Below are 22601 nucleotides of genomic sequence, written 5' to 3'. Positions count from 1 at the left end.
TGTCTTTTCACGTGAGACCGTTTCAACCTTGTTTCTACCATTGCAACTTCATGTCTTTAACCGTTTACTCCTTTCTCTTCTTCTATATGTCTCCAATGCTTGAGTGTTCGTTTCGCGGTCGTATCGTCGAGTGGCGAGACCAATTGTTGCTCCTTGCTCATCAGCTTCATACCCAAGACTCCTTTCTTTGATGATCAACTTTCCAACTGTTCAGTGTGTTCTTTGTCAACTGCGGCACCAAGCTCTTGTTCCCAATCCTTTCCCTGTGTCTATGTGCCTTGTATTGTATCTCAATGCGTCTCGGGTCTCGATGAATCGTTCGTGGTCTCTTCGTACGTTGTATCTCCTCGATAAGCCGGCGCTTCTGGGGCTACTCGTTCGTCTTCTCCTGTAACATGATCAAGTCTGGTCAGTCGCCGCTTGTGTGTACCGTTGTAAGGGGAGCTCTTCTATGGATCAAGCGTCGATGCTTCGTAGATCCGATCGCAGTCAAGACAAGTGGTCTGATGGGTGTGAAAGCGACCGCAAGTGCAAGAATAAGGGGTAGAGGCGTAGCGAGTCTTGGAGGATATGACCCTGTGTGCGTGTGTGTTCCTGTATGTTGTATCATGGACGTCTGGCGTCGTGTCTTCGAGCGAAGGCCTGCTGGTTCATCAGTATGATCCCCTGGGCATCAAGGCCATGCGGCAGTCGTACTTCTTACCCTTCTCTTGCCCATAAGCCGTTCCCTGGTCGCTGCCTCGTTGATACAATGCCTCCTCATCCTTGACCGATGTCTCGTACGCCCGTGGGAAAGCCGCCGCCGTCGCCGTTATGATCGAGGAAGATGGGAACGAGTCTTGCAGATGGCCGATGCACATCGTCTGCTTGCTTTATGAGTTTGGGGTCGAAGTGTGGAAAACACCATGAGTCCATGGTGGTGATACTGCGCAACGATACAAGGTTAGCACGCTTCAAGATGCACTGCTCCCTTAGTGAGGGAGCTAATACTCCAGATCATCGGGGCCATATTCATCCCTCGAGCTTCGAGTTCCATGACTGCGTGCTGGTGGATGAAATTCTGATGTACTGGACGAGATATATTATGGATGAACAAAAACAACAAGATGGCGATACCGTGATAACTTCTGGGGGGCTAGTGGGGGCCCGAATAGTTTCATCAGTGGAGGGGCGGGACAATATGGGATGCAGGCCACCCACAACACCAAGCAACAACACCACTTAGACTGGAGAACAGAAAGTGAAAGTTGGCATGGACCATCTTTTCAATAATATCTACCACCGACAATATTGGGATTACGATTATATTATCTACTTTCAAAATTTAGGTCGAGTGTCAGGACACTATAGTGCTAATGAACAACATATGAATATGAACATGAACATTGGCCTTGATGCTTTCTTGTGGACCCGTGAACAGGATGATTGTTCTGCATCGAGGTGATGCAAGTATCGATAGCTTCTAATGCTTTCGTCCCACTGCGCTGCCGCTCCTCGAACATCTCCTGACCCCTTCCGCGGCTAGGACTAATTCCACATCAGTGCCCCAAGGAGTTGATATCCAGCAATGCCCTACCCCTTGCCCACAAGAACTCTGCAATTGCTGTCCCCGGAGTAAATGCTCAGTGCCCTACTCCCGAGTATCACTGGCAGCGTAACCGGTCGTCACCTGGTCACCGGAGCCCTCTGCTGTTTGTTGTTCTGCTCTCCTATAGGCTAGTGCTTGACGCGTCGTAGGCTGCATCTGCTGCCACGCTCGCGTATATCTCGCCCTCCTCTTTTCTCCTCCTCCCCACCCCCTCACTCATCTCTCCTCCGAATAACCAAAACTTCCTTTCAAATCCTTTCACTTGCATCGTGTTGAAACAACTCAAAGCTTAAGTATTTCACTCTCCGAACCCTGCATCCTGATCTCTGCTTTGCCGAGATATATTTCCCTTACCCATCCCCTCTACTATCTGTTTGACCCTTCTCCAACCTTGTACCTCCACTCCTTTCCCTAACCACTACAACTCATCGCTTTCACGATGTCTACTCTTCCTCAAGATGACCATAAAGGTCCTACCTCCGAGGATGGCAGTTGGGACATGCTTTCCTCCCGCTCGGATGGGCTAGCCTCCCCTTCCTCCGATTTCAACAGAGTTGGTTCCGCATTTGACGACCTAGATTCTCACCCATCCGACATGGATCTTTCTCTTACCGCTGACAGCGATGAAGTTACACTGGCTTTCCAAGAGCGAGAGGATCTTCTGAACGCGAAACTTGCCAGTGTCGAAACCCAAATCGACTACATGACTAGCGTAGCCAACTACCCTGACATCTCTTCCGAAGAGATCATGAACTATCGTGAGGCCCGAGAGCAGGCCCGAGCAGACACCATCCGTCAGAAGGAGGTGAACCTCGCGAACCGAGTTCGTTACGACGAGCTTCGAGTAAGTCATCACTAGCCAAAGCCAAGCTTGTCGTCCCATAATATTAACCTTCCACTTTCTAGGAGGACCTCATCAACTCTATCGATGACAACCTCTCGCCTGAGCAGGTTCTTGCAAAGATCGATGAGTTGGAGCGAGTCGCTAAGGACCTCGAGGAAGGTAATGCGGCGCTACGCCAGATGTACGAGAATCTGGGAGACTCCTCATCCGGAAGCGATGTAAGTATTTCTTGTCCCTGCTTGAATCAGATGATTAACATCTGAACTTAGGAGGATGATGATGACTCATCCGACTCTGACGATTCGAGCATCGTCGAAGGAAGTTGGGAGTCCGATAGCGATGATCAAGGGGAATAGGATCCCCCCAACTCCGTTGTTGATGATTCAGAAGAACTGGAATCGCACTTCGCTCACTCAGATGCCAACTCTGTTCCCGATAGCGGCAACAATGATGCATCCACAACCAACCAAGACACTGCATCGGCGGCTCAGGACCGCGCCAGCCATGGCCAGAACCTGACTGTCGCCAATACTTCTGATGATGAGAAGTACAGAATCAACGTTGACTCTGTTTTTAACCCCGATGCCAACGTTGAGTCTCGCCGTGTGCTCATGGAGGGTATCCCACAAAACACTACCCTGACCCAAATTGCCAACGCTGTCAGTGGTCTTGGAGGCCTCGTCCGAGTCTCCGTCCAGGGGAACTTGATCAAGACTGGAAGTGCCTTCAAACTTGGCTGTGTCGAGTTCCGAGACTCCACCTCGGCGAAGAAGTATGTCGCCAATGTCAAGGCCAACGGTCTTGAGTTTGTGGATGTAAATGGACGCTTCTTCGACATTCAAGTTGAGTTGATCAACACCAAATCATCCTATGAATCGCGTCACGGACACCCTCACACCTATGGTGTCGGGCATTACAGCGAACATTCCGGTCGCTGTATCACTCTTGACAACTTCCCGACCTCTGCTATTTGGTACCTCTTCTGTCGTTTCGGAACTAAGTATATCATCCGTGCTTCGTTTGTTCCCAACGAGAACCAGATAAACGGCAAGCTGTCTGTCGAGCTGGCTAGTACTTTTGAAGCCGGCCGCCTCTGCGGCATGATTCTGCAGCGCAACTTCCTGCCGTACAATGGGCCTATCGCTCAGATGGGTTTTGGCCCTACCCCCTCCGACCGAGACGTCGACGAGCTTACTAGCTCTGTTTCGAACACTATTGAGTATGTGTCGCTCAAGCATCTGGAAGATGCTTGGAACATGCAGCCCTACAACGTCTTCACCCCCACTCAGAACTTCGCGTATGGCGCCCCGATCCCTCGACGAGCGGTTACAAGCCGCACGTCTTCTTTGACCGTTGAAGTGTCCCGGGTTGTATCATACGTCTCAGAAGTCGCCAACATTGTCCCCCATATCACCGTCCGGGATGAAAAGACCGACACCAACCTCAGAGAAATCGCCATTGCTGACATCACGCTTACCTTCATTGATGACAACATGAAGTATGTCATCGTTGGCGGTCAGATCTTTGCTCGTGAGGTCACCGGAGAGGTCTATACGAAGGTCGATGGCCTTGAGCTCGTGGAGCTCAAGCAGGGCAAGGTCCTCAAGCTCAAATGGGCCCCCTTTTGGATTCACTACTGCGAGGTAAACAATCTGCCAGATATCCGCAAGTACGCCGAGTATGGACGCATCGCCGGTATTCGCCGTAACCTGAACAAGAAGTTTGGTTTCGCCTCCTCATGGAACCCAGAGCGCCTCACCGCCGTTCCAACCCAAATCCTCAACTATCTCAACCCAAACAGCCGCAAGGTTACCCCTACCTCCGAGTAGATATCCACTGAGACTACCGTCGTCCGCGACAACTACGCAGGACAGCTGATCAACGATAGATCAGCAGTGTTCACATTGAACACATCAACGGCAGTTCAGCAATGTTAGCGCTGAACATATCAACAACGGTTCAGCATCATCCAGCTGAACACAAATCAACAACACCAAAGGCAAGCAAGGCTTGCGACTATTTCCGGAATGTTGTCTGTACGAAGGTGAATGGTTATATGCAACACATGGGTCATTTAAGGGCTTTGCTTTATCCGCATTTGTATCACATTTTTTTTGGAGCCCAGGGGAATCAATCAATCAATCATCGGTAGTTTAAGGTACTTTTTGGTAACGCAATGTAAAAAGTCATTTGACACAAATGGGGTATCTCTAATGCTATGTGCGCCGTGAACGTCTCTTCTGAGAAAGTAATTACGCCTTCGCCTGTAATGATAAAATGCACCCATGCAATCTTCACGAAAGCCATCTCCAACTCCATAGCCAACCTTGACTGCTTCTTTTTCATCTGTAATCATCTGCTCCCCATCCATTCGCACCCCAGTTCTTTGCCCGATTCTTCTTCGCAGGCGGTTCCTCCACGATGAAAAGCTCATCGTCATCATCCTCCTCCTTACGCGGATCTTCAGCGACGGGCATTCCGAGTTCATCTTCTTCACCGCCTGCGAAGGCCTCACTGACGCTCTTGAACTGCTTCGCAGGAATGCCCCATGATAAAGTAGTCTGTTTCATAGACTTTTTCTTCGGTGCGTAGGATGGTGCAGCGGAGGGTGGTTTAGAAGCTTGCTTTGTAGACGGTTTGTCTGAGCGTTTTCGCTTGCCGCTGCGGAGGTACGCTCTGATGAGATCTTTAGGGAGGTTGAATTCTGGTTCCCAGGAGGGGTTTTGGTCAGGTGGCCAGTCACCTTCCCAGCGGACCAAGAAGTAGCGTACTAGACCTTTGCCTTCGACATCGTAGAGTTCCATGTCTTCGAGGCGTTTGACCTCCCAGCCTGGTTCCTCTGCCTCTTCTGGATCTTCCACGGGGTCTTTCTGAGGAGTTGGCTCTGGAGACTTGGGGATGCTAGCTTTGGACTTTGGCTTTGACTTTGACTTTGGTGGTTTCTTTTGAACTGAGACTGCTTCTTCGATGAGTCGTGCTGTTTGGGTTTCTGACTCCGCATCAGGTGTCTCAACTCCTGAATTAGAGTATGTGAGTGACTCTTGGAGAGTCCAGTCTGAGACTGAGCCTGTGGCTTGAACACCACTTAACAAGCCATTCAAAGCTGAAGTCTTCTTTGAAGTATGGCCAAGCTTCTTCTTGCCTTCATATTTTGAGCGATTGCTCGTGATCTGGGGCGTGCTTTGTCGACTCGAGGTTCCTGTTGATGGGAATGACTCGAAATGTTTGCCTTTGGTATGACTTTTTTTCGGGACACGAGACTCGACGCTTGCATCATGCAGTACACCCATCTTTGTCCCATTGAAAGCACTCTTAGAGTCCTCAGCAATCTCACCATGCTCATCCAACCCCTGATCATCCGTCTCAATCGAATCACCAGTCATCTCCCACTGCGACTGTCTCCCGGGTCCCTCTTCATCTGACAACCCCTCAAAGTCCTTCAATCTGTTCTTCGTAGGGGTCTTGATCGTCATAGCACCCTTCATCGGAACAGCCTCTTCATCTTCTACCACCGCAACAACAGCCGTTTCTATCGTACTGTGCTTGGGTGGTCTACCACGCCTCTTTGACTGTGTCACCTGTCCAGCTTCTGTCTTCTTTTTCTCAGTCGTCTCTTCCTCAAGCTGTTCTTCTGTATTCCTGAATTCCCATTCTTCCAGTTCCCTCGGCGACACGTATTCCAGAATATCCATTGCAGGAACCAACATCCGTGCAGCTGGTAAATCCGTCCATGACACTATATATGTCATCCGTCTCGGTAGAGGGAGTCCATCTGCAGCAACACCCGGTGAGGGCAGGATAATTCGCTCCAAAATGTACGCGGTCGAGTCTTGGGGTGGTAGCAAGCTAATAGGTTGTAGTGGAGGACCGCTTCCAGGGACATAATCTCTTGGCTTGGACCGAAGACGTACTTCGATCCGAGATCTTTTGTGTTCCTTCGGTTTTCGTTTTTCCGACTCGTCTGGCTCGAGCTGTTGCTGGAAGGACTCCATCGCTCGTGCGCCAACGCGAGTCCCGCGACCCGCGACGCCAGTTCAAGCTGGATTATGACGGAAGAGTCGCCAATGCGATTGGAGGAGTGAAATTCATGAATAAGGAGAAATTTACAGCTGACGAGCTGAAGGAATTATGGATATGTATCGTCGGCGTGTTAATAAACATAAAATTATTTTGTCGAGCTGTCTCAAAACGCGGCTTGTATCGTAAGAGGCTGGCATCAAGTCCAAGAAAGAGCTGCTGCCCGATGACTAAGCCAAAGTCAAAGACCAACAAGAGCCTAACGAGACGTGAAAAGGTCAATAGCATAATTTATACTAATTAATTCAAAGGAAAGGAAATAGGAATTACATTAATTTAATAAATATTTCTACTTAAACTTATTAATTTAATAATTAATTTACTCAATCTTATAAGTAAATATTAGAAGAAATAAAAATACTGATTATTACTTTAACTTAAAAAAGGCTATATAGCCCTAATTAGGGGGTGCCTGGGCTATCCCCTCCTAATTGAGCCTTAATCGCGGCAGCGCTTATCCGCGCCTAAACAAGCGCCAAACTTTTCCATCCACCATGAGATCACGAACACAGCTCTACCGAGCTTCAGCATCCCCACGTCACGCCAAATAACCGACGGCACAACGACATCTTCAATCTCCACTCAATCCTCTAATTGACTTTTCTTCTCAAAGCTCAATTGGCCACAACATCAATTCATCATGGCTTCTTCGCTCAAGACCTCCGTCTTGCGCATGCCGTTAACAGGTCTCGTGCGCTCATCACAAAAAGCTTCATTCTCAACTCTCCGTCCAGCATCATGTCTCTCAGCATCGCCATTCCGACCCCAATGCTTCACACCCGTCGCAAAGACCTTCTCCCGCACCTACTCCGATAAGCCGCAGTCTACCGAACTTCCCCCGCTCGACTGGAACAGCTTCTTCAAGCTGCGAGTTTCGCGCCGACGATACCAGCTCTTGTTCTCCATCACCAATGGATTGTTCGCCGGTGGTGCGGGTGCCGTTTTTCTCTCGACGGGTATGGCGGAACCGATCATCTCGCAAATCCCTCTCGATCCGTTTATGACGCTAGGACTTATGACGCTCGCCTTTTCGGGTCTTGGATGGTTGAGCGGTCCTAGTGTTGGAAACCAGGTCTTTTACCTCTTGAATCGTCAGTGGAAGAAGCAGATGACGCAGAAGGAGGCTCAGTTCTTTGAGCGCATCAAGAAGCATCGGGTTGACCCCACCAACTCGAGCGCCAGCAACCCTGGTAAGTTTTCATCTCGCTAACTTCAAGTGCCGATCAAGTTATCTGTACTAACACTACACAGTTCCCGATTTCTACGGCGAAAAGATCTCTAGTGTTTCTGGATATCGCCAATGGCTAAAAGATCAAAAGGCATTCAACAAAAAGAAGACTGCCAACTTTGTGTAAAAAAAGAAAGAAAAAATATCTCACATAAGTCTCTGTTGACTTCAGCAAAATGTTTGTAATGGCGCAGCTGATGGGCAGGAATGGCCTGTCCTTGGTGTGCTCGGGTTAACACGGGCATTGTATGTTGTATGTATGTATCATAAAATCTCTCATCCAATACGACTATCCCCATTTCCTCTTTTAGACGGCGTCTCTTGTGTTAGTCTATATAAAAGGTACAGATGGATCAACAGTATCCTTCCATGACTTGAATCCACCTAGAATATCGCCGATAAATCGCTCTCCGTTGTTCCCTAATCCCAGATCCTTGAGTTTCTGAGCGGCAATCTGCGAATCATTACCCACTCGGCAGACGACGTATATGGGCGTTGAATGGGGCAGATCGCTTGGCCAACCCTCGGGTGTAGCTTCACCCCGAGCGCTCATGAAGCGGCTAATAGGAATATTGACCGATCCAGAGATATTGCAGAGATCAAAGTGTTCCTTCTCCCGAACATCCACCAGCAACATATCCTTATTCTCTCCATTGGAGAGCTCCTCATACTCCTTTGCTGTGACTCGCTCATCCGGCTTAAGCAATTGAACAGGTTGCTTGACACCGCAGAACTGAACATAGTCCATTGAGTTCTTTAGCTCTTCCAACGTCAACCTATTCTCATCACCACAAGCCAGACATGTCTTTCTTCTCCCCCTCATCCTCACAGATCGGAAAGGGGTATCAGCCATGCCACTAAAAAGCAACAACATTGGTGTCTTGGCATCTCCATGGATCTCGAGATCACCTCTTGAGATCAACTTGATTGCCTCCAGCGCCTGTAAGACACCCATCGTACCGACAATTGGTCCAATAATGCCGCCCTCACCGCATCCAACCACGCTATCTGGCGGCGGAGGGGTAGGGAACACACAGCGATAACAGGGGCCTTTTCCAGGAGGGTTGTTCAGAACGATCAGTTGACCTGATGTTTGAAATGCAGATGCTGAAACAAGAGGCTTTGAGAGAAGAACGCAGATATCTGAGATGAGATAGCGAGACGTAGGATGATCAGTACAATCAAGGACCAAATCATACCCCGATACAATATCCTCAGCGTTCTGCGGTGTAAGATGCGTGTTGTGCGCATTGTAAGTTATCGTCGGGTTAAGTCTTCATCAGTTAGTAAGGTACGTGAGGGTGGAAGGGGTCTCACTCTTTGAGATATGTAATCGCACTCTGAACCTTACTCATACCAACACGACCCGTCGAATGCGCAACTTGACGATGTAAGTTCGAAACTTCAACTTCATCGCCATCAACAAGGCCGATCGTCCCAATCCCTGAACCGGCGAGGTACGCAGCAGCAGGACATCCCAGGCCGCCAGCCCCAACGAGCAGAACCTTGGCTTTCCTCAAGCGTAGTTGTCCTGTTCATCAATTAATACCGTACTCTTCAATCTCTAAAGAGAGCCTACCCTGTAGTCCAAAGTTTGGAACAATCATCTGTCTACTGTACCTCTCATACTCGTGGTTATCCAGTGGCCATTTCCACGCTTCTTTAGATTCACGTGCTTGTGATTCTGCGGCGGCGAGTTGGGAGCGAAGATCTGTGAGTTCGACCTCTCGCTTGGCGATTTCTCTTCGAAGATTATCGATTTCTTCCATTGTTATTTCATGAGTTTTAATGAGAGTCAGTTTGAGATGTGAGAAAAGTTAAAGTTAAAAGTCACGAGAGGATCAGCTTAGAACGGATATTGTATTGAACCCCACTATGGATTGATAGTATGAGCAGTTCTGGCATTTTCTATTCATAAAACATTGCAGACCGTGAGCTGATATGAATACCAAGTACCGGTCTCTTGATCCTGTTTTTAGCCATGATATTAATCTCTGTTTTGCCCAAATTCTCATCGTGTGTTAAACTGGTCATCAAGCCGTTGACTGCCCCTCCACGTTGTATCTCGGTGTGCCCCACCACCTCGGTGAGCACTCACCGAAAATGTTTCTCCAGTATCTTCGCCTACACCTTATTCTCAACACCAAATCCTTTATCTCCAACACCACACCCCAACCACAACACAAAATGGTACACCCCTTACCCTTAAACTATCCCCAAATAACATCTCACTAACAACCTCAGGCTCCTCAACCCCCAGGTCTCAAAAAGCCCTCCGCGCGCACCCTCCGCCACCAGCGCATAACAGGCCAAATCCACCCCCAAGCACCCCAAAAAGTCTTCCGCGACGACGCCGCCGTAACCGACTCCTTCCTCTCCAGCAAGCGCGACAAGCGCCTCATCAAGCACTCATCCTTCGTCTCGCGGATCCAATCAGCACGTATCTCAAAATCTACCAAGCGTCGAAGGCCATCGAAGAAATTAGCAGCGAATTTAGAGAGTTTGGCTGATGCGCTGCCGGAGCTGGAAGAGGGCGTTGAGGTTGAGCAGGGAAAGGTTAGGCATAAGAGTTTGAAGAGTAAGAGGGGCGCGTTGAAGAGGAAGGAGAGGGTTGTTAAGGGGGAGATGGAGAGGTTTGGGGTTAGTATGGCGAGGTTGACACAGCAGGATGGTGCGGCCGCGCAGAAGGTTGAGATGGAGTCGACGGAGGAGAGGACTGCGCCGGCGCCGACTGCGAATCGATGGGCGGCGTTGAGGGGGTATATCTCTTCGACGATGGAGCAGAATCCTGCTTTTGCTGAGAAGAACTAAGCAGGCTGACGTTGAAAGGATCAAAGATACCAAAGATGGAGATCAAGTCCATATGTGACGTTTCAAAAGATGGCAGATGTTATCTTCACAAAAGTCTGTTCAGGCGTATGGAGTTGGAATCATATACTTCAATCACATGACATCACGATCATTAATACAATAGTTTGTTCAAAACGTACAGTTATTCTTCATAGGCTATGCTAATGCACGCATGTCTTTTTCCATATCCTACCAACGCCTTCATCGCTAACTCGCATTACTTTGATATCTGGGAGTATCATTAAAACACCAAACGCGTGCATGGGCATCTTTCTGTTACATGATATACTGCTCCACGCTACCACCAACGCCAAGATAAAAAGACACAGGGTAAAAGGCAAAAAACAAGACAAAGCGAGATAAAAAAAAAAAACAAGATTGATAGACCGTGACGCATCCTTCGTAAAGTTCATTTCATTACAGTGGTGAAACAAGTGTATCATTGTGTCTCGATCACACTTCGAGGTGGAAGAGCTGTTGTGGTGCTGAAGACCGCTTACCCCGGACTTTGACGGGGGTGTGAGGACTCGTTTGGATCCTGGGCTCTTTGGTGACTCGGTCGGACTTGCATGCTCGTGGACCAAGAGGTGGTGAATCTTTGGAAGATAGGATTGGGTTCGAGTTTGTGCGCACACGGTGTCTCATTCCTTTCCAAGGGGGTTGATCAACAAGTCTTGTCGGAGAAGAACCCTTGGGTTTAGTGACGGGACCCTTAGCGATTGAACCCTTGCCGTTCTGGTTGACGGGGGGTTTCTTTGCCTCTTGGGAACGAGGAGGTGAACGGGGTGGTGAGCGGGGTGGTGAACGAGAGGGCTGTCGGGCGTTGCGCGCCTTTGCCGCCTGAGCTTCCTTGATTTGCTTTAAGAGTTCCTCGAATTCTTCGCAAGAGCCGTAGCAGTCCGTTCTCTATTCGATCCGCGGCGGCGTCTTGTTCGAAAATGGGCTGGCACTCCTCCTATCTTGATTATTAGATACGTCATGCAAAAAGAAATTGGGGGCACTTACGATCGCCTTCGCTCGCCCTCCTTGCGGAGATTTTCGATAATTCGCATCATCTCTTTGCGGCCACCATAGCTGTCGACCATCTTGCCACCCATGCTCATCGACACCTTCTCGCGGGCATTAGCGCACAGAAGTCGCTTGACGAGGAGGTGGCGCATCAACAAGCAGACAAAGACACCACAGTCGCTGCCGTTCTCCTGTTGAGGGCAATCCTCGAGGTTGATGAATCGAAGAGGTCGTCCGAGGATAGTAGCAAGCTTGCGGGTAGCGACATTGGCCTCGGAGTAGTTTGCACCACCAAGAGAGTCGTAGTGAAAGGCGACACCATCGAGGGCCGAGACAAGGAGCAGCGACCAATGGCTACCACCCTCAGCGACGCTCACATTACGATTGTCGTTGATGGGTAGGAAGATATGGGTGACCTTTGAGAAATCGGGAAGGGCGGATTGGACTGATCGGAGGTCGGGTTCCTTCATAAGAAGGAATGTCATGCTAGGACGAAGCAGCACGATGCGAGCTTGAGGATACTTGGGAAGTGTTTCGCGTTCCAGGTACTCTTCCCAGAAAGCAATGTTATTATCTGTTAACCAGTCATGCTTGAGCGCCTTGATATCCTCAGCTGTCAAGAGAACATCGTAGTAGCTAAGATAGGGCTTCTCGGGAGCGAGCTATTGATTCAAAGGCGTCAGCATCAACGCCACTAGGACAAGTCGCATTCCATGCTAAACTCAATCAAAAGCGCATCTCAACGATGGGCGCATATCGATCGATACCTAGACAGGCATGCACGGAGAATGCGGGGTTGCACATACCGAATCGCCAAAGTGGCGGGCCATCCTCTGACGAAACGGCATCCTGTGTTGCTTTGTCGTAGAGGATGAAGTAGATGTGGATGAGGTGGAAGAACGAGGTGAAACTTCAGGAGAATTCAATGTCGAGTCTGCGGGTGTGATCTCGTAGTCGGAATTGGCGGTTAAGGTTGAGTCCGAGGAGGTGTCAGCCGAGCTTGAGCTGCCTGGTCGTCGTGATCGGCGACTCCGAAAGTTGAGAAGACCGTGCAAACGGCTGTAGAGGCAGGGATGTTAGAGGATAATGTAGAAGACGAATTCGCAATGGATGAGGATTGAGATGTAGTAGTTTGTAAAAAAGATGAAAGTGCTGAGAAGGATGAAGAACGGAAGTAGAACGGATGCAGCAAGTGGCAGTGGCAGTGTAAGTGACTGACGGACAATAGGACATGCAATGCAAGCGGGGTCAACGACAGAAGTTTGAATAGGAAATATCCATACACAATAGAACTGCTCGTGATTGAACTAGCGGCAGTGGTATTATACCGAGGCTTTGTAGGTAATTTGACCCTTGTGCAACGTAGAAAAGGTTGAGGTCTGGGGAGAGAAAAAAAGAGAAAGAAAAAAAAACTGGAGCGAAGGGCAGTGTCTGCAGCTGCCGCGTTGGACAGGAGGCTCAGCCCAGCCCACAGGCCTAGGACGCAGTGGAGGCGGGGCAGACGACGGCACTGGCAATTTAGCGTCAATGCCCTGGGGGCCCCCCCTGCTTGTAAGAGATGCAGCCAGCTTTGACTGATGCAGACCAAAACTTAGGACCCCTTATCCTAAGTGACAAAAAGATTTGGGTAAACTTTGTGCAGAATTAGAAGGCCTTGGGCTGGCCATTTTCATCTCTTAGGACAAAGACCTGGCCTCCCTTATGCAGAGTGGTCATATGACGATGTGACAAAGAGGTTGGGGATATGCTGTTGTTCATGGCTGAAACAGAAAAAGGCACTGGCCTCTGAAAAAACAGCCTGAATAAGATAGAACAAAGCAAACGAAACAGAACAGAACAGAACAGAACGAAACAATCGTCTTACTCACCCTGGTGTAGAAATATGCCCCACATCATCTGAACCCATCGTGTCGTGCCACTCAAGTTTCAAGCTGGTAACAAACAAAGTGCAGTATCTAAGCGAAGAGTTAATTAAATATTAACAAAGTAATTGATATTCATAAATAGTCTTTGGTATATTCAGCATTCATCGTAGTGGCTTCATCAGCAGGACGGAACTCTTATACCATGCATACCACCTAAATCTCGGACTTGGGAATGACCCCGTCCGCGCCACAAACTCACTACGTCACCCAACGACCAAAGAAAAACCACCATCGTCATCGTTCCCAGGTTTGTTATCGCGCCGAAACGCCTCCCGGACTGTACACTCCAGACATCGACATCACCAGCCACGAATGCAGTAATATACCAGCTAGATAAGCAGGCCGCTAATCTTGAAGATCGTGATGCTTATTATTATGACATGCAAGATCAACAGTACTAGTCTTTAAGTGTCTCATAGTTATATCATCTAATCCCCATCGTGATATTCGTCTACCTCTCTCGCTTCCCTTTAACCGCTATTCGCCGAATCTTCTTCCACCCTCATCCAAAAGCCAGTCTGACGCCAGTCTGCGATGCTTCCCATATCGAGTCTAGCCTCATCGAATAAGCGATGACTGGCTTTCTCCCGTTCAATCCGTCCATTCAGCATGCCTAGAATGCCACCAGTCTCAAACCTTGGATTTGCTTCGCACCCCATCTCAACGTCGTCTCGATCATCTTAAGATCGCTTCAAATCTTGCCTAAAAACTGTGACTCCGTGACATTAAAACATCATCACGAGGACATCACTTCTCAATAAGATCACTATTAGTTCGCCCAGGGACTTCTCATCAACAATAACATTGGCCAAGACCGAGATACTTACCGCCCTACTAACATGAAACTGACCCATCAATCAACCTTTTAATCCCTGCCGCCATTGAACCCTGATTTTCAGTCCCCATCCACCAACTGCCATCACATACCCACTACTTGAGTCAAACTTGCCCATTACCTAGCTCCAGCAAATCCCGTGTTCTGTCATTACAAAATCTGTACAGTAAATCATCTCAATCTTCGTAGTCTGCAAGTTTTCGCTTCATCAATCGTCCATGAAGTGCTCGTAAGCTTGTCGTCGCTTGTTGAAACAAGTGACGGCGCCTTGCTGCCGTTTCATCCAGTTGCTGTATCGCCTTCTCTCGTATCTTTCCGCGCTCATCAAGCGCTGCTTTGGCTACCCGCGTCCCCCGGATGAACCTATCACTATCCTTCTTCCACGTTTCATTGAGCGCTTGCCTCTCTTGCATGTAGCGTCGTTCGATCTTGTCCACGCAGTTGATGCCATTCTTCCGATAGGCATCAGCGCCGCGGTAGATGGTCGCTTCCCTGGCTAGGAGATGATCCAGCATCGTCTAGGCAGCATGTTAGCATTGAACTGACCACTCGACAAGGGACTTACCTCGACTAGTCCATGGAGTTTCTCGGCTATCTCTGCATTCGGTCCGGCCGGTCGTGTCTGTTTGGGAGACTCTCTATTGCCGCGGACTTTGTCATGTTCCATGGCCTGTTCCACTTCGGTAGTCGCCTCATTTTGTCCCTGCAAAGACGCCAGTATCTGAGCATGAAGGTCTTGATCACTTGAACTGAGCTCGGGTTGCAAGCCGGCTTCCTTGGATTTCTCTTGCTTTTTTGGCTTTGATCTAAATGCCACTCGTGTCTTGTCCGGGATGGATTCTGCGGCGGCCAGACTTGAGAGGTACTCTTGTTGTAAGTAATTGCCATCAGGATATGGGGATTCCTATTCCGCAGTTCTTCGAAGGCGTTGGGATCTTCTAGGTTCCGTCTGCTGATTGCGCTTGGGCACTTTCACAGATTCAACTTCTTCCATAGCACTCGGGCTGGTTCCACCGACGAGCTGAGCTGAGCTTGTTTCAAGCGGCAACGGGCTACCCGCTTGACTGATACTGAAGCTCCGTGATGACTTGCTGATCTTGCGAGGTGGATGAGAAGCATCAGTGATGGGGTCAACTGTTATGGCAGGTCTTTTCAAGGCCCTTGCTTGTGAAGTATTTTGTTGAACGAGAATGTTAGTATCTCGAGCCGACAAAACCTCTCTTGGGCCTTTTTGAGCTGCACGACTTCCCTTCGTGCTTGTAACGGGTTCTTCAACAAGCTTCTTGGGGTCAGGCTTAACAGTCATGGTTGTCTTCTGCCTAGAGATTTGTTCTTTTGGAGGATGTGAAGGGCGAGAGGTCTCGGGATTGTGCGGTAGGGTTTGCGGGCGTCTAGAAGGCTGCGCTTTCTCACGATGAGCATGGTCTACTGGTTCCACGTCGACAATTGGGTCAACAAGCAACTCTCCCATCACTGATTGAGTCTTCCTTGCTGGTTGACTCTTCTCTTTTGGGTGCAAGTCTTCAATCGGAACGAAGCCGTCGTCATCATCCGAGAACAAAGAGCTTTCGGGGTCGCTAGAGAGCACGATAGGGTCCTGAGTCGATCCCTGAGTCTCATTCCTCGTTTCTGGCGTCTGTTGGGTTTTTATAGGTTGCGGCACTGGTGCCTTTTCCTCTTTCACCTTGGCCCGGGTTGTTCTCTTGTTAATCGCGGGCGAAGGCTTGGCTGCAACTTTTGTAGCAGGAACTGCACGTTCTTTCCCCTTTTCAACTGTATCAGGTTTATCCTGAGGCACCACATTCTTCAAATCTGAGTTTCGTGTAGCTTGGGGGGCTTTCTTGGGAGCCTTCTCCTTCTGGGGAGTACCTTGAGCAGGCGGTTTGCGCTGTGGCGCAGGCTTTCGTTTCGAGCCGGGCGTCCCTTTCTCTGCACTTGCAATGGGAGAGACAGAGGCAGCATGCGATTTTCTCAGACTGCTCACGATGGGCATGCGCGGCTGCTGTTCCACTGCCTTGCGTGGTGGGGCCTCTTTTATTTCATGTGTCTCTTCGTCGAATTGGATGGGAGTCTTCGCTCGTTGTTTCCGGCCCTTCTTTTCCTTTCGCCCTTGCTCACTTGTCTTTGGATCCTCAGTTGTTGCAGCGACAGGTTTTCTTTCTGGTGTCTTTTTGACTTGGCGAGCGCCGTTCCTCCGCTTCGGAAGCTTTGCTGGTGGCTTTTCAGGGGGTGAAGATGCTTGCGCCTCTCCTTCGTCTTCTCCTGATGGATCCAGTTCCTCCTCTAACAGTCTCGTAAGGGCATCAAGGCTTTTTGATACCTTCCCCGGCCTGCTTTTTGTCTTTGGGTTCTGTGACGAATTTGGTTTTTTAGTACGCTGTGACCTTTTTGGGGCAGCTTGAGCTGCTTCCTCCTCTTGTCGCGAGGTCTCAGCTTCAAGATCAGCCGTTGACTTAGGAGGCGTGACATCATATAGCTCGTCTTCCGGCAAGTGATCCATGGCTTCTAATCCCGGAAAAGGAGGTAATCCAAGAGCCTGTATTGAATCGGGGAAGGTACTTGGGAGTGGTGCCAAAGGGTTGTTTTCCACGATATTCAGCGCCTCGTCATCGCCGATCTGAGAGGCAGCCAACGAATAATAAGGTGAACTTCGTCGTACAGTAGAGGCTGTCTCAGAAAAGTCAACAAAATGAGTTTCTTTGCTTTCTTGATCAGGCTTTGATGGCAGTGGCTGAGTATTGGGAAGCTTGCCTAGGCCGGACACTGGACTGGAAAATTCGTCGAGAAGCGAATCTTGGTTATCAAACAAATTTGGTTCGTCTTCCCGTAGAGGCGTGCTTCGGCGTGTTGAGCCGATTTCAGACCATGAGAAATCAGGAGGAGGTTGAGCGGATGGAGCGGCTTCAGCTGCAACCAGCCGCATTAGATCATCCTCGTTGAGGTCATCGTCAAATTCGTATGTCGACGGTATCTCAGGGTCTGGAAGCTCGGAATTTGCGTCCTGATTTGGTAATGCCGGTGTTGGATCCTGAGGCTGAACTGCACGAGGAGACTGATCGTGACGGTTTGGAGTAGTGTCGAGTTGCCCAATGGCCCCAATCCTCGCTGAATGCCGCTTACCCTTTGGGCGTGGGCCAGATTTCCCACCTCTTCGCGGCATTGGTGCACACTTTGCAAGACCGTTAGTGGATGAAACTCGGTTGGAGGGGTACACAACGAACGTTGTAGGGGATCTGACTTACAGTTCCTCCAGACGATTGGACGATGTGATTCAGGCTATCACCTGCCGCTGCAAGTGGGCCAGAGAAATAAAATGATGCCGATATCACAAGCGAGATCGTATGGTGTTTGATAACGTAGAGTTGATTCGAGAAGGTTTTTGGATTTGGCAAGGGTGTCACGTTGAGTCGAGATGGATAGGAGGAGATGGTGGAAGCAGCTGGCAAGATGGAAGGAGCGGGTACCCTCGAGAGCCTGACAACCTCTTGCTTGTTTCATTGTAATAGCACACGCTCACTCAATATGGGACGAACGACTTTGGCAACTGCGTGTGAAAGTTCTTTTTAAAATTCCCCGAGGTATCTAGAGTAAATAGGAGTGCTGCAAGCATCCATCGCACTAATAGCATCGTTCATTATCAAAGGTCTAGCTGAGCCTCTACAATTCCAACTCGCAACATTAACAAGCCAACTTGAGGTACAATTGGCGCGCCCGATCCACGCCAACCCGTTCTGGATGTCCCCATACAAAGATGAAGAATACGCCTTCACTGAGTCGATGAAGTACTGGTCGTAGTAGGCGACGTTAGTTGAGGCGGTTGAATTGGCCCAGCCTACCCTGCACAGCCGGAGGGTTTGATGCAATGGAGGAATTAATTAAAGTTGATCTGCAACTCATCGCAACGGGCCATCGCTTGGTAATCTTTGAGCAAGCCAATTCGTCAGATAATCTTGGCAAAACCCGATAGTCCGGGATTCATCATAGCGAAGCGGACTTTGAATGCGGACCATCGGTCGGTGCAACTATTCCCATGCCTTACCCGCGCGGCGCATTATTCAGCAGCAAGGGACGCCCACTATCTCCGCTCCGCCCGAATCTATGACCCGTTTCATGACGAACAACACGTTTATCTCCCCGGAAACCCATGATTTGAACATTTATTGTTGATATTTATCTGTGGGCGCTTTATATATCCCATCTCCGCCACCTGACGGGAACACAGATATAGCGACACCTGTGCAACAGCCTATCACTCGGTTGTAAGCTTACGTCTAAGCTTCTCACTCGACGTCATGTCAAACCCAATGCACGCCAGCGCCAACCGCGACGCAGCCAGTAAATGTTCGCTCTCTGTCGTTCTGCGCAAGTTCAGTGTTCTTGCGCAGCGGCCCGAACCGAAGAAGTACCCACCGATCTCTTCTATTCCTCGCACATCAGCTGCACGCTTAGCTCAAGCTGCTGAAGATCATATCATCGATCGCGACCATCCTGCGCCAAAGACATACCTATATCTCGCTTATGGCTCTAACCTCGCCGCTGAGACATTTCTGGGCGTTCGTGGCATTAGACCGCTGTCCCAGGTGAATGTCTCAGTGCCAACGTTGGAGCTCAAGTTCAACCTTCCTGGAATTCCTTATCGTGAGCCATGCTTTGCGAACGTCGATTATAGAAAGCTTCCTGAGAAGCCAAAACTGCCTCCAAAGGTGCCGGTTCCACCCTTTGATCCTCCACAACCACCACACTCTGAGGAGATCAGGTGGGATGAGGGTCTTATGGGCGTGGTATACGAAGTAACAGAGGAGGATTATCGCACCATCATCCGTACTGAAGGTGGTGGAGCGGGTTACAAAGAGATTATTGTGCCTTGCATACCATTACCTCCCAGGATGTCGATCCCTGAGAAGCCATTCCCCGATATCCCTCGACCTTTTATGTCGAGAACGCTTTTTGCACCACAGATTCCTGACAAGGATTTGCCCGATGACCCCCGCAAGCACAAGTGGTGGTATCGCTTTCTGATCGGTCCTCAGCGTGAACCTGGCTACGCCCAAGCTAGTGCTCGGTATCTGAATCTCATCAAAGACGGTGCCAAGGAACACGAACTTCCCGATGGATATCAGCGTTACCTGCACTCATTACAGCCATACACAATAACAACGTTGAGACAGAGAATAGGGGCATTCTTTTTCCTCTTCTTCACTGTCTTTTTCTTCGGAACGGTCATTCTCCTGTCTAAGTTTTTAGCCGACAAGCGCGGCAAAGTGCCCCAATGGTTGGCTGTCACCATGACAGTTATGTTCACTGTGGCCTGGATGGTTTACGATAATGTTTTCAAGCCTGTTTTTGGAAATGGTGAAAGAACTGAAGAGAAGGATGAGAGGAAAACACACGGGCGAAAACGTTCTTTGTCGGCGATGCTTAATCACTTTCCATCGGCAGATGAGGAGAAAGTGGAATTATTGGTCGAGTATAATTGAGAGGGCAACGCAGTAAATTTAGTCGTGGAATCGTTCGCTGTTCTTGATCGCTGAGTGATGAGACATATCTGTTATCGGGGCTCTGGTCAGTACGCATGTTTAGCAACAGTTCAGACTGAAGAGTGGTATAACTTCAAGGAAAATACTTCAGATATCCAAATGCAGGCATTCGTATCTCTGTTAAATGCACTGGACCTTTACACGGATAAAAGGGATGGGAGTGAGATGACTTCGTTGGGGTAAACTTGGCAACGTCAACATGCAGTTGAGCTCTAGCGCCCTTGAACCCATTACAATGCAACGATACATCCTCGGCAGTGGTTCATATCGTGACATGATGCGACTCTTAGTAGTGATAACCTCAATCTATATCATTTGATCTAAGCTCATGATTTCTTTTGGTTCTTTAACATGTGCTCGTCACGCGACAAGGGGATCGGCCCGCGGATTACGGAACGGGGCTCGGTGCTGTAACTGTTCCTGGATTATGCATCTTTGCCCCCTTGTCTCCCGGAGAATCCTAGACTTTGCAGAGATCCTTGTTTTGAGGTTTTGGTTTACATGTGAAATCCCACTTAAAAAGTTGAATTGGAATTTTTATGTTGTTTCCATGTAATTGAAGCTATCGTTGAAAAGTCAAATTGTTCTTCAAGCGTCCCTTCATATAGTCATAGCTAATGAGACAGTGAAACCTGAGCTTCTTCTAGAAAAATGGCTTCCAATTGACATACACAGCCATAGCAATCAATAACTCCTTGCATGTGAAAACCTGCCCCTCGGCCTCATCAAGGTCGAGAGATTTCTCCAGCTCCATTATCACGGATATCAATGGGGTTTTGATGGGACGCTTTCCCCCTTGGAGCAGGCGGTGTCACTTATCTCATTCTGCCATGCGTCATTGTGGCTTGCTCCAGGGTTCAACAACCTGGAAAGCTGGAGCAGGTCCCTCGGACTATTCAGCTTCAGTACCCCTCATAAAGCTCTTTTTTCGCCCTTACACACTCTCAATTCTCGTTTCCCCCCGTATGTTTCGATCACTTGTAGTGCGCTCTTCTTTTGTCTTTACTAAATCGTTGAGATCATTGTCTTGTACTCATATTCGCACTTATTCTTCTGCGACATTCGGCAACATGGCGAGCTTGGGTGGACATTCAAAGAAGCACAAGGTGACCATTGTGGGATCTGGTAACTGGTATGTCTTCCGCTCCTCCAAATCTGTCTCTATCGCAGCTTGAGCCATTGACTAACAGACGCTGCTAGGGGCTCAACAATTGCCAAGATCGTCGCTGAAAACACCCGCGCCAACAAAGATCTCTTCGAGGAAGATGTCCAGATGTGGGTCTACGAGGAGGACGTGACGATTACCAAGGACTCCAAATTATATGACGAAGCCACCGGCGACAAGCCCCAGAAGCTCACAGAAGTCATCAACAAGCACCACGAGAACGTAAAGTACCTGCCTGGCATTCCTCTGCCCTCAAACATCATCGCCAACCCCGACATCCGTGACGCTGTCAAGGACTCCACCATCCTCGTCTTCAACTTGCCCCACCAGTTTATCGCAAACGTCTGCAAGCAGGTCAACGGACATATTCTTCCTTATGCTCGAGGAATCAGCTGTATCAAGGGTGTCAATGTCACTGATGATGGCATCAGCCTGTTCAGCGAGTGGATTGGTGATGGGCTAGGCATTTACTGCGGTGCTCTCAGTGGTGCTAACTTGGCTCGTGAAATTGCTGAGGAGAAGTGGTCGGAGACGACTATCGCTTACGACCCCCCTGCTCTCGATAACAGCAGAGCTCCCACGCCACGAACCGGTAGCCCCAATCCTACAATTGGCGAGCTTCCCGAGATGCAGCACAAGGACGTTCGAGGCCGAACTTCCAAGACCAAGCTCACCGCTATGCCAGCCGATTATCCCCCTCTGGACCAGGATTGCTTCCGAACACTCTTCCACCGACCTTACTTCCACGTCCAGATGGTCTCCGACGTTGCTGGTGTGTCTTTGAGTGGTGCCTTGAAGAACGTGGTTGCTCTCGCAGCTGGTTTCGTCGACGGTCGCGGTTGGGGTGATAACGCAAAGGCAGCCATCATGCGCGTCGGTCTCATGGAAATGGTCAAGTTCGGCAAAGAATTCTTCGGCGAGACCGTCCACACAGCTACCTTCACCGAATCCTCCGCCGGTGTCGCCGATCTCATCACATCCTGCTCCGGCGGCCGTAACTTCCGCTGTGCCAAGAAGGCTGTCGAGAAGGGAATCTCCGTGCAAGAGGTCGAGAAGCAGGATCTCAACGGACAGAAGATCCAGGGTACTACCACTGCAGAGGAGGTGAACAGTTTCCTCAAGGCTCGCGGTCTGGAGTCGGAGTATCCGCTGTTCACGGCGGTGAATGCCATTCTTAACGGCAAGGCCAAGGTGGACGACATTCCCCATCTTGTGCAGGACTCTTGATTTTGAAAAGATGAAATATTTAGCGAGGATGGTATATATGTACTGTGGCGTTTGTATGACTTAGGTGGTTCTACATGGTTTACTCGGATCAGGAGGGAATAAGAAGTGATTTAGAGTCATGAGTGATTGGGGCTGTACCTTGCTGAGTGGAAGGATGGGTCATATACATGAAAATGAACATAGAAATGATATCTATTTATGAATACAGCTGTTCTTTGAGAGAGCTTTGTTAGCTCATTGTTTTGTATGACGAGTTGTGGTTTGGTTGTGTTCGAGACACTGAACATTCCTGGTCTCGATATGGACATTTTGAGGCT

General features: G+C 49.3%; 9 protein-coding genes across 9 annotated transcripts; 5 read left to right on the top strand and 4 right to left on the bottom strand.

The window, feature by feature from the left end:
- Positions 1-1599: 1599 nt before the first annotated feature.
- BKA55DRAFT_644983 (uncharacterized protein) lies at positions 1600-4560 on the top strand. The gene is made up of 4 exons (XM_046197193.1): positions 1600-2432; positions 2495-2650; positions 2702-2743; positions 2789-4560. The coding sequence occupies exons 1-4, from the start codon at positions 2028-2030 to the stop codon at positions 4259-4261; spliced, it is 2076 nt and encodes a 691-aa protein (XP_046048471.1). The 5' UTR covers positions 1600-2027; the 3' UTR covers positions 4262-4560.
- An 18-nt stretch (positions 4561-4578) lies between these two features.
- On the bottom strand, positions 4579-6718 carry BKA55DRAFT_569715 (uncharacterized protein). The gene has a single exon (XM_046192954.1). It carries the CDS (start codon positions 6422-6424, stop codon positions 4775-4777), a length of 1650 nt encoding a protein of 549 aa, XP_046048470.1. The 5' UTR covers positions 6425-6718; the 3' UTR covers positions 4579-4774.
- Positions 6719-7012: 294 nt separating this feature from the next.
- On the top strand, positions 7013-8038 carry BKA55DRAFT_569713 (mitochondrial import protein Pam17-domain-containing protein). The gene is made up of 2 exons (XM_046192953.1): positions 7013-7699; positions 7761-8038. Exons 1-2 carry the CDS (start codon positions 7150-7152, stop codon positions 7862-7864), a joined length of 654 nt encoding a protein of 217 aa, XP_046048469.1. The 5' UTR covers positions 7013-7149; the 3' UTR covers positions 7865-8038.
- Positions 8039-9554, bottom strand: BKA55DRAFT_569711 (uncharacterized protein). Its single transcript, XM_046192952.1, has 3 exons — positions 9317-9554; positions 9055-9268; positions 8039-9011 (listed from the first exon to the last, which is right to left on the bottom strand). Exons 1-3 carry the CDS (start codon positions 9504-9506, stop codon positions 8069-8071), a joined length of 1347 nt encoding a protein of 448 aa, XP_046048468.1. The 5' UTR covers positions 9507-9554; the 3' UTR covers positions 8039-8068.
- Positions 9555-9892: 338 nt separating this feature from the next.
- Positions 9893-10709, top strand: BKA55DRAFT_569709 (ribosome biogenesis protein SLX9-domain-containing protein). The gene is made up of 2 exons (XM_046192951.1): positions 9893-9927; positions 9982-10709. The coding sequence occupies exons 1-2, from the start codon at positions 9925-9927 to the stop codon at positions 10546-10548; spliced, it is 570 nt and encodes a 189-aa protein (XP_046048467.1). The 5' UTR covers positions 9893-9924; the 3' UTR covers positions 10549-10709.
- Positions 10710-11026: 317 nt separating this feature from the next.
- Positions 11027-13758, bottom strand: BKA55DRAFT_594566 (uncharacterized protein; the record flags this gene model as incomplete). Its single annotated transcript, XM_046195677.1, has 6 exons — positions 11027-11045; positions 11081-11491; positions 11593-12257; positions 12402-12654; positions 13464-13526; positions 13736-13758. The coding sequence occupies 6 exons, from the start codon at positions 13756-13758 to the stop codon at positions 11027-11029; spliced, it is 1434 nt and encodes a 477-aa protein (XP_046048466.1).
- Positions 13759-14531: 773 nt separating this feature from the next.
- BKA55DRAFT_540095 (uncharacterized protein) lies at positions 14532-17515 on the bottom strand (the record flags this gene model as incomplete). Its single annotated transcript, XM_046190218.1, has 3 exons — positions 14532-14873; positions 14921-15259; positions 15326-17515. 3 exons carry the CDS (start codon positions 17513-17515, stop codon positions 14532-14534), a joined length of 2871 nt encoding a protein of 956 aa, XP_046048465.1.
- A 1132-nt stretch (positions 17516-18647) lies between these two features.
- Positions 18648-19832, top strand: BKA55DRAFT_512653 (uncharacterized protein; the record flags this gene model as incomplete). The annotated part of the gene is made up of 1 exon (XM_046187824.1): positions 18648-19832. One exon carries the CDS (start codon positions 18648-18650, stop codon positions 19830-19832), a length of 1185 nt encoding a protein of 394 aa, XP_046048464.1.
- A 1130-nt stretch (positions 19833-20962) lies between these two features.
- Positions 20963-22284, top strand: BKA55DRAFT_690781 (NAD-dependent glycerol-3-phosphate dehydrogenase N-terminus-domain-containing protein; the record flags this gene model as incomplete). Its single annotated transcript, XM_046199564.1, has 2 exons — positions 20963-21024; positions 21093-22284. 2 exons carry the CDS (start codon positions 20963-20965, stop codon positions 22282-22284), a joined length of 1254 nt encoding a protein of 417 aa, XP_046048463.1.
- Positions 22285-22601: the final 317 nt, after the last annotated feature.

This window comes from Fusarium redolens, assembly GCF_020744475.1.
Source record: "Fusarium redolens strain MPI-CAGE-AT-0023 chromosome Unknown BKA55scaffold_9, whole genome shotgun sequence".
NCBI classification, from domain to species: Eukaryota; Fungi; Ascomycota; class Sordariomycetes; order Hypocreales; family Nectriaceae; genus Fusarium; species Fusarium redolens.
Note: the sequence above shows the minus strand (reverse complement) of the source record. Positions and strands in the feature narration are given on the sequence as shown.

Bases quoted from the DNA above. Each gene is read 5' to 3' on its own strand.
- BKA55DRAFT_569713 (XM_046192953.1), top strand. From the start codon at position 7,150: ATGGCTTCTTCGCTCAAGACCTCCGTCTTGCGCATGCCGTTAACAGGT. The intron at 7,700-7,760 runs GTAAGTTTTCAT...AACACTACACAG, and splicing joins CTCGAGCGCCAGCAACCCTG to TTCCCGATTTCTACGGCGAA.
- BKA55DRAFT_569715 (XM_046192954.1), bottom strand. From the start codon at position 6,424: ATGGAGTCCTTCCAGCAACAGCTCGAGCCAGACGAGTCGGAAAAACGA.
- BKA55DRAFT_644983 (XM_046197193.1), top strand. From the start codon at position 2,028: ATGTCTACTCTTCCTCAAGATGACCATAAAGGTCCTACCTCCGAGGAT. The intron at 2,433-2,494 runs GTAAGTCATCAC...TCCACTTTCTAG, and splicing joins TTCGTTACGACGAGCTTCGA to GAGGACCTCATCAACTCTAT. The intron at 2,651-2,701 runs GTAAGTATTTCT...ATCTGAACTTAG, and splicing joins ACTCCTCATCCGGAAGCGAT to GAGGATGATGATGACTCATC.
- BKA55DRAFT_569711 (XM_046192952.1), bottom strand. From the start codon at position 9,506: ATGGAAGAAATCGATAATCTTCGAAGAGAAATCGCCAAGCGAGAGGTC. The intron at 9,269-9,316 runs GTAGGCTCTCTT...ATTGATGAACAG, and splicing joins TCCAAACTTTGGACTACAGG to GACAACTACGCTTGAGGAAA. The intron at 9,012-9,054 runs GTGAGACCCCTT...TAACTGATGAAG, and splicing joins GCGATTACATATCTCAAAGA to ACTTAACCCGACGATAACTT.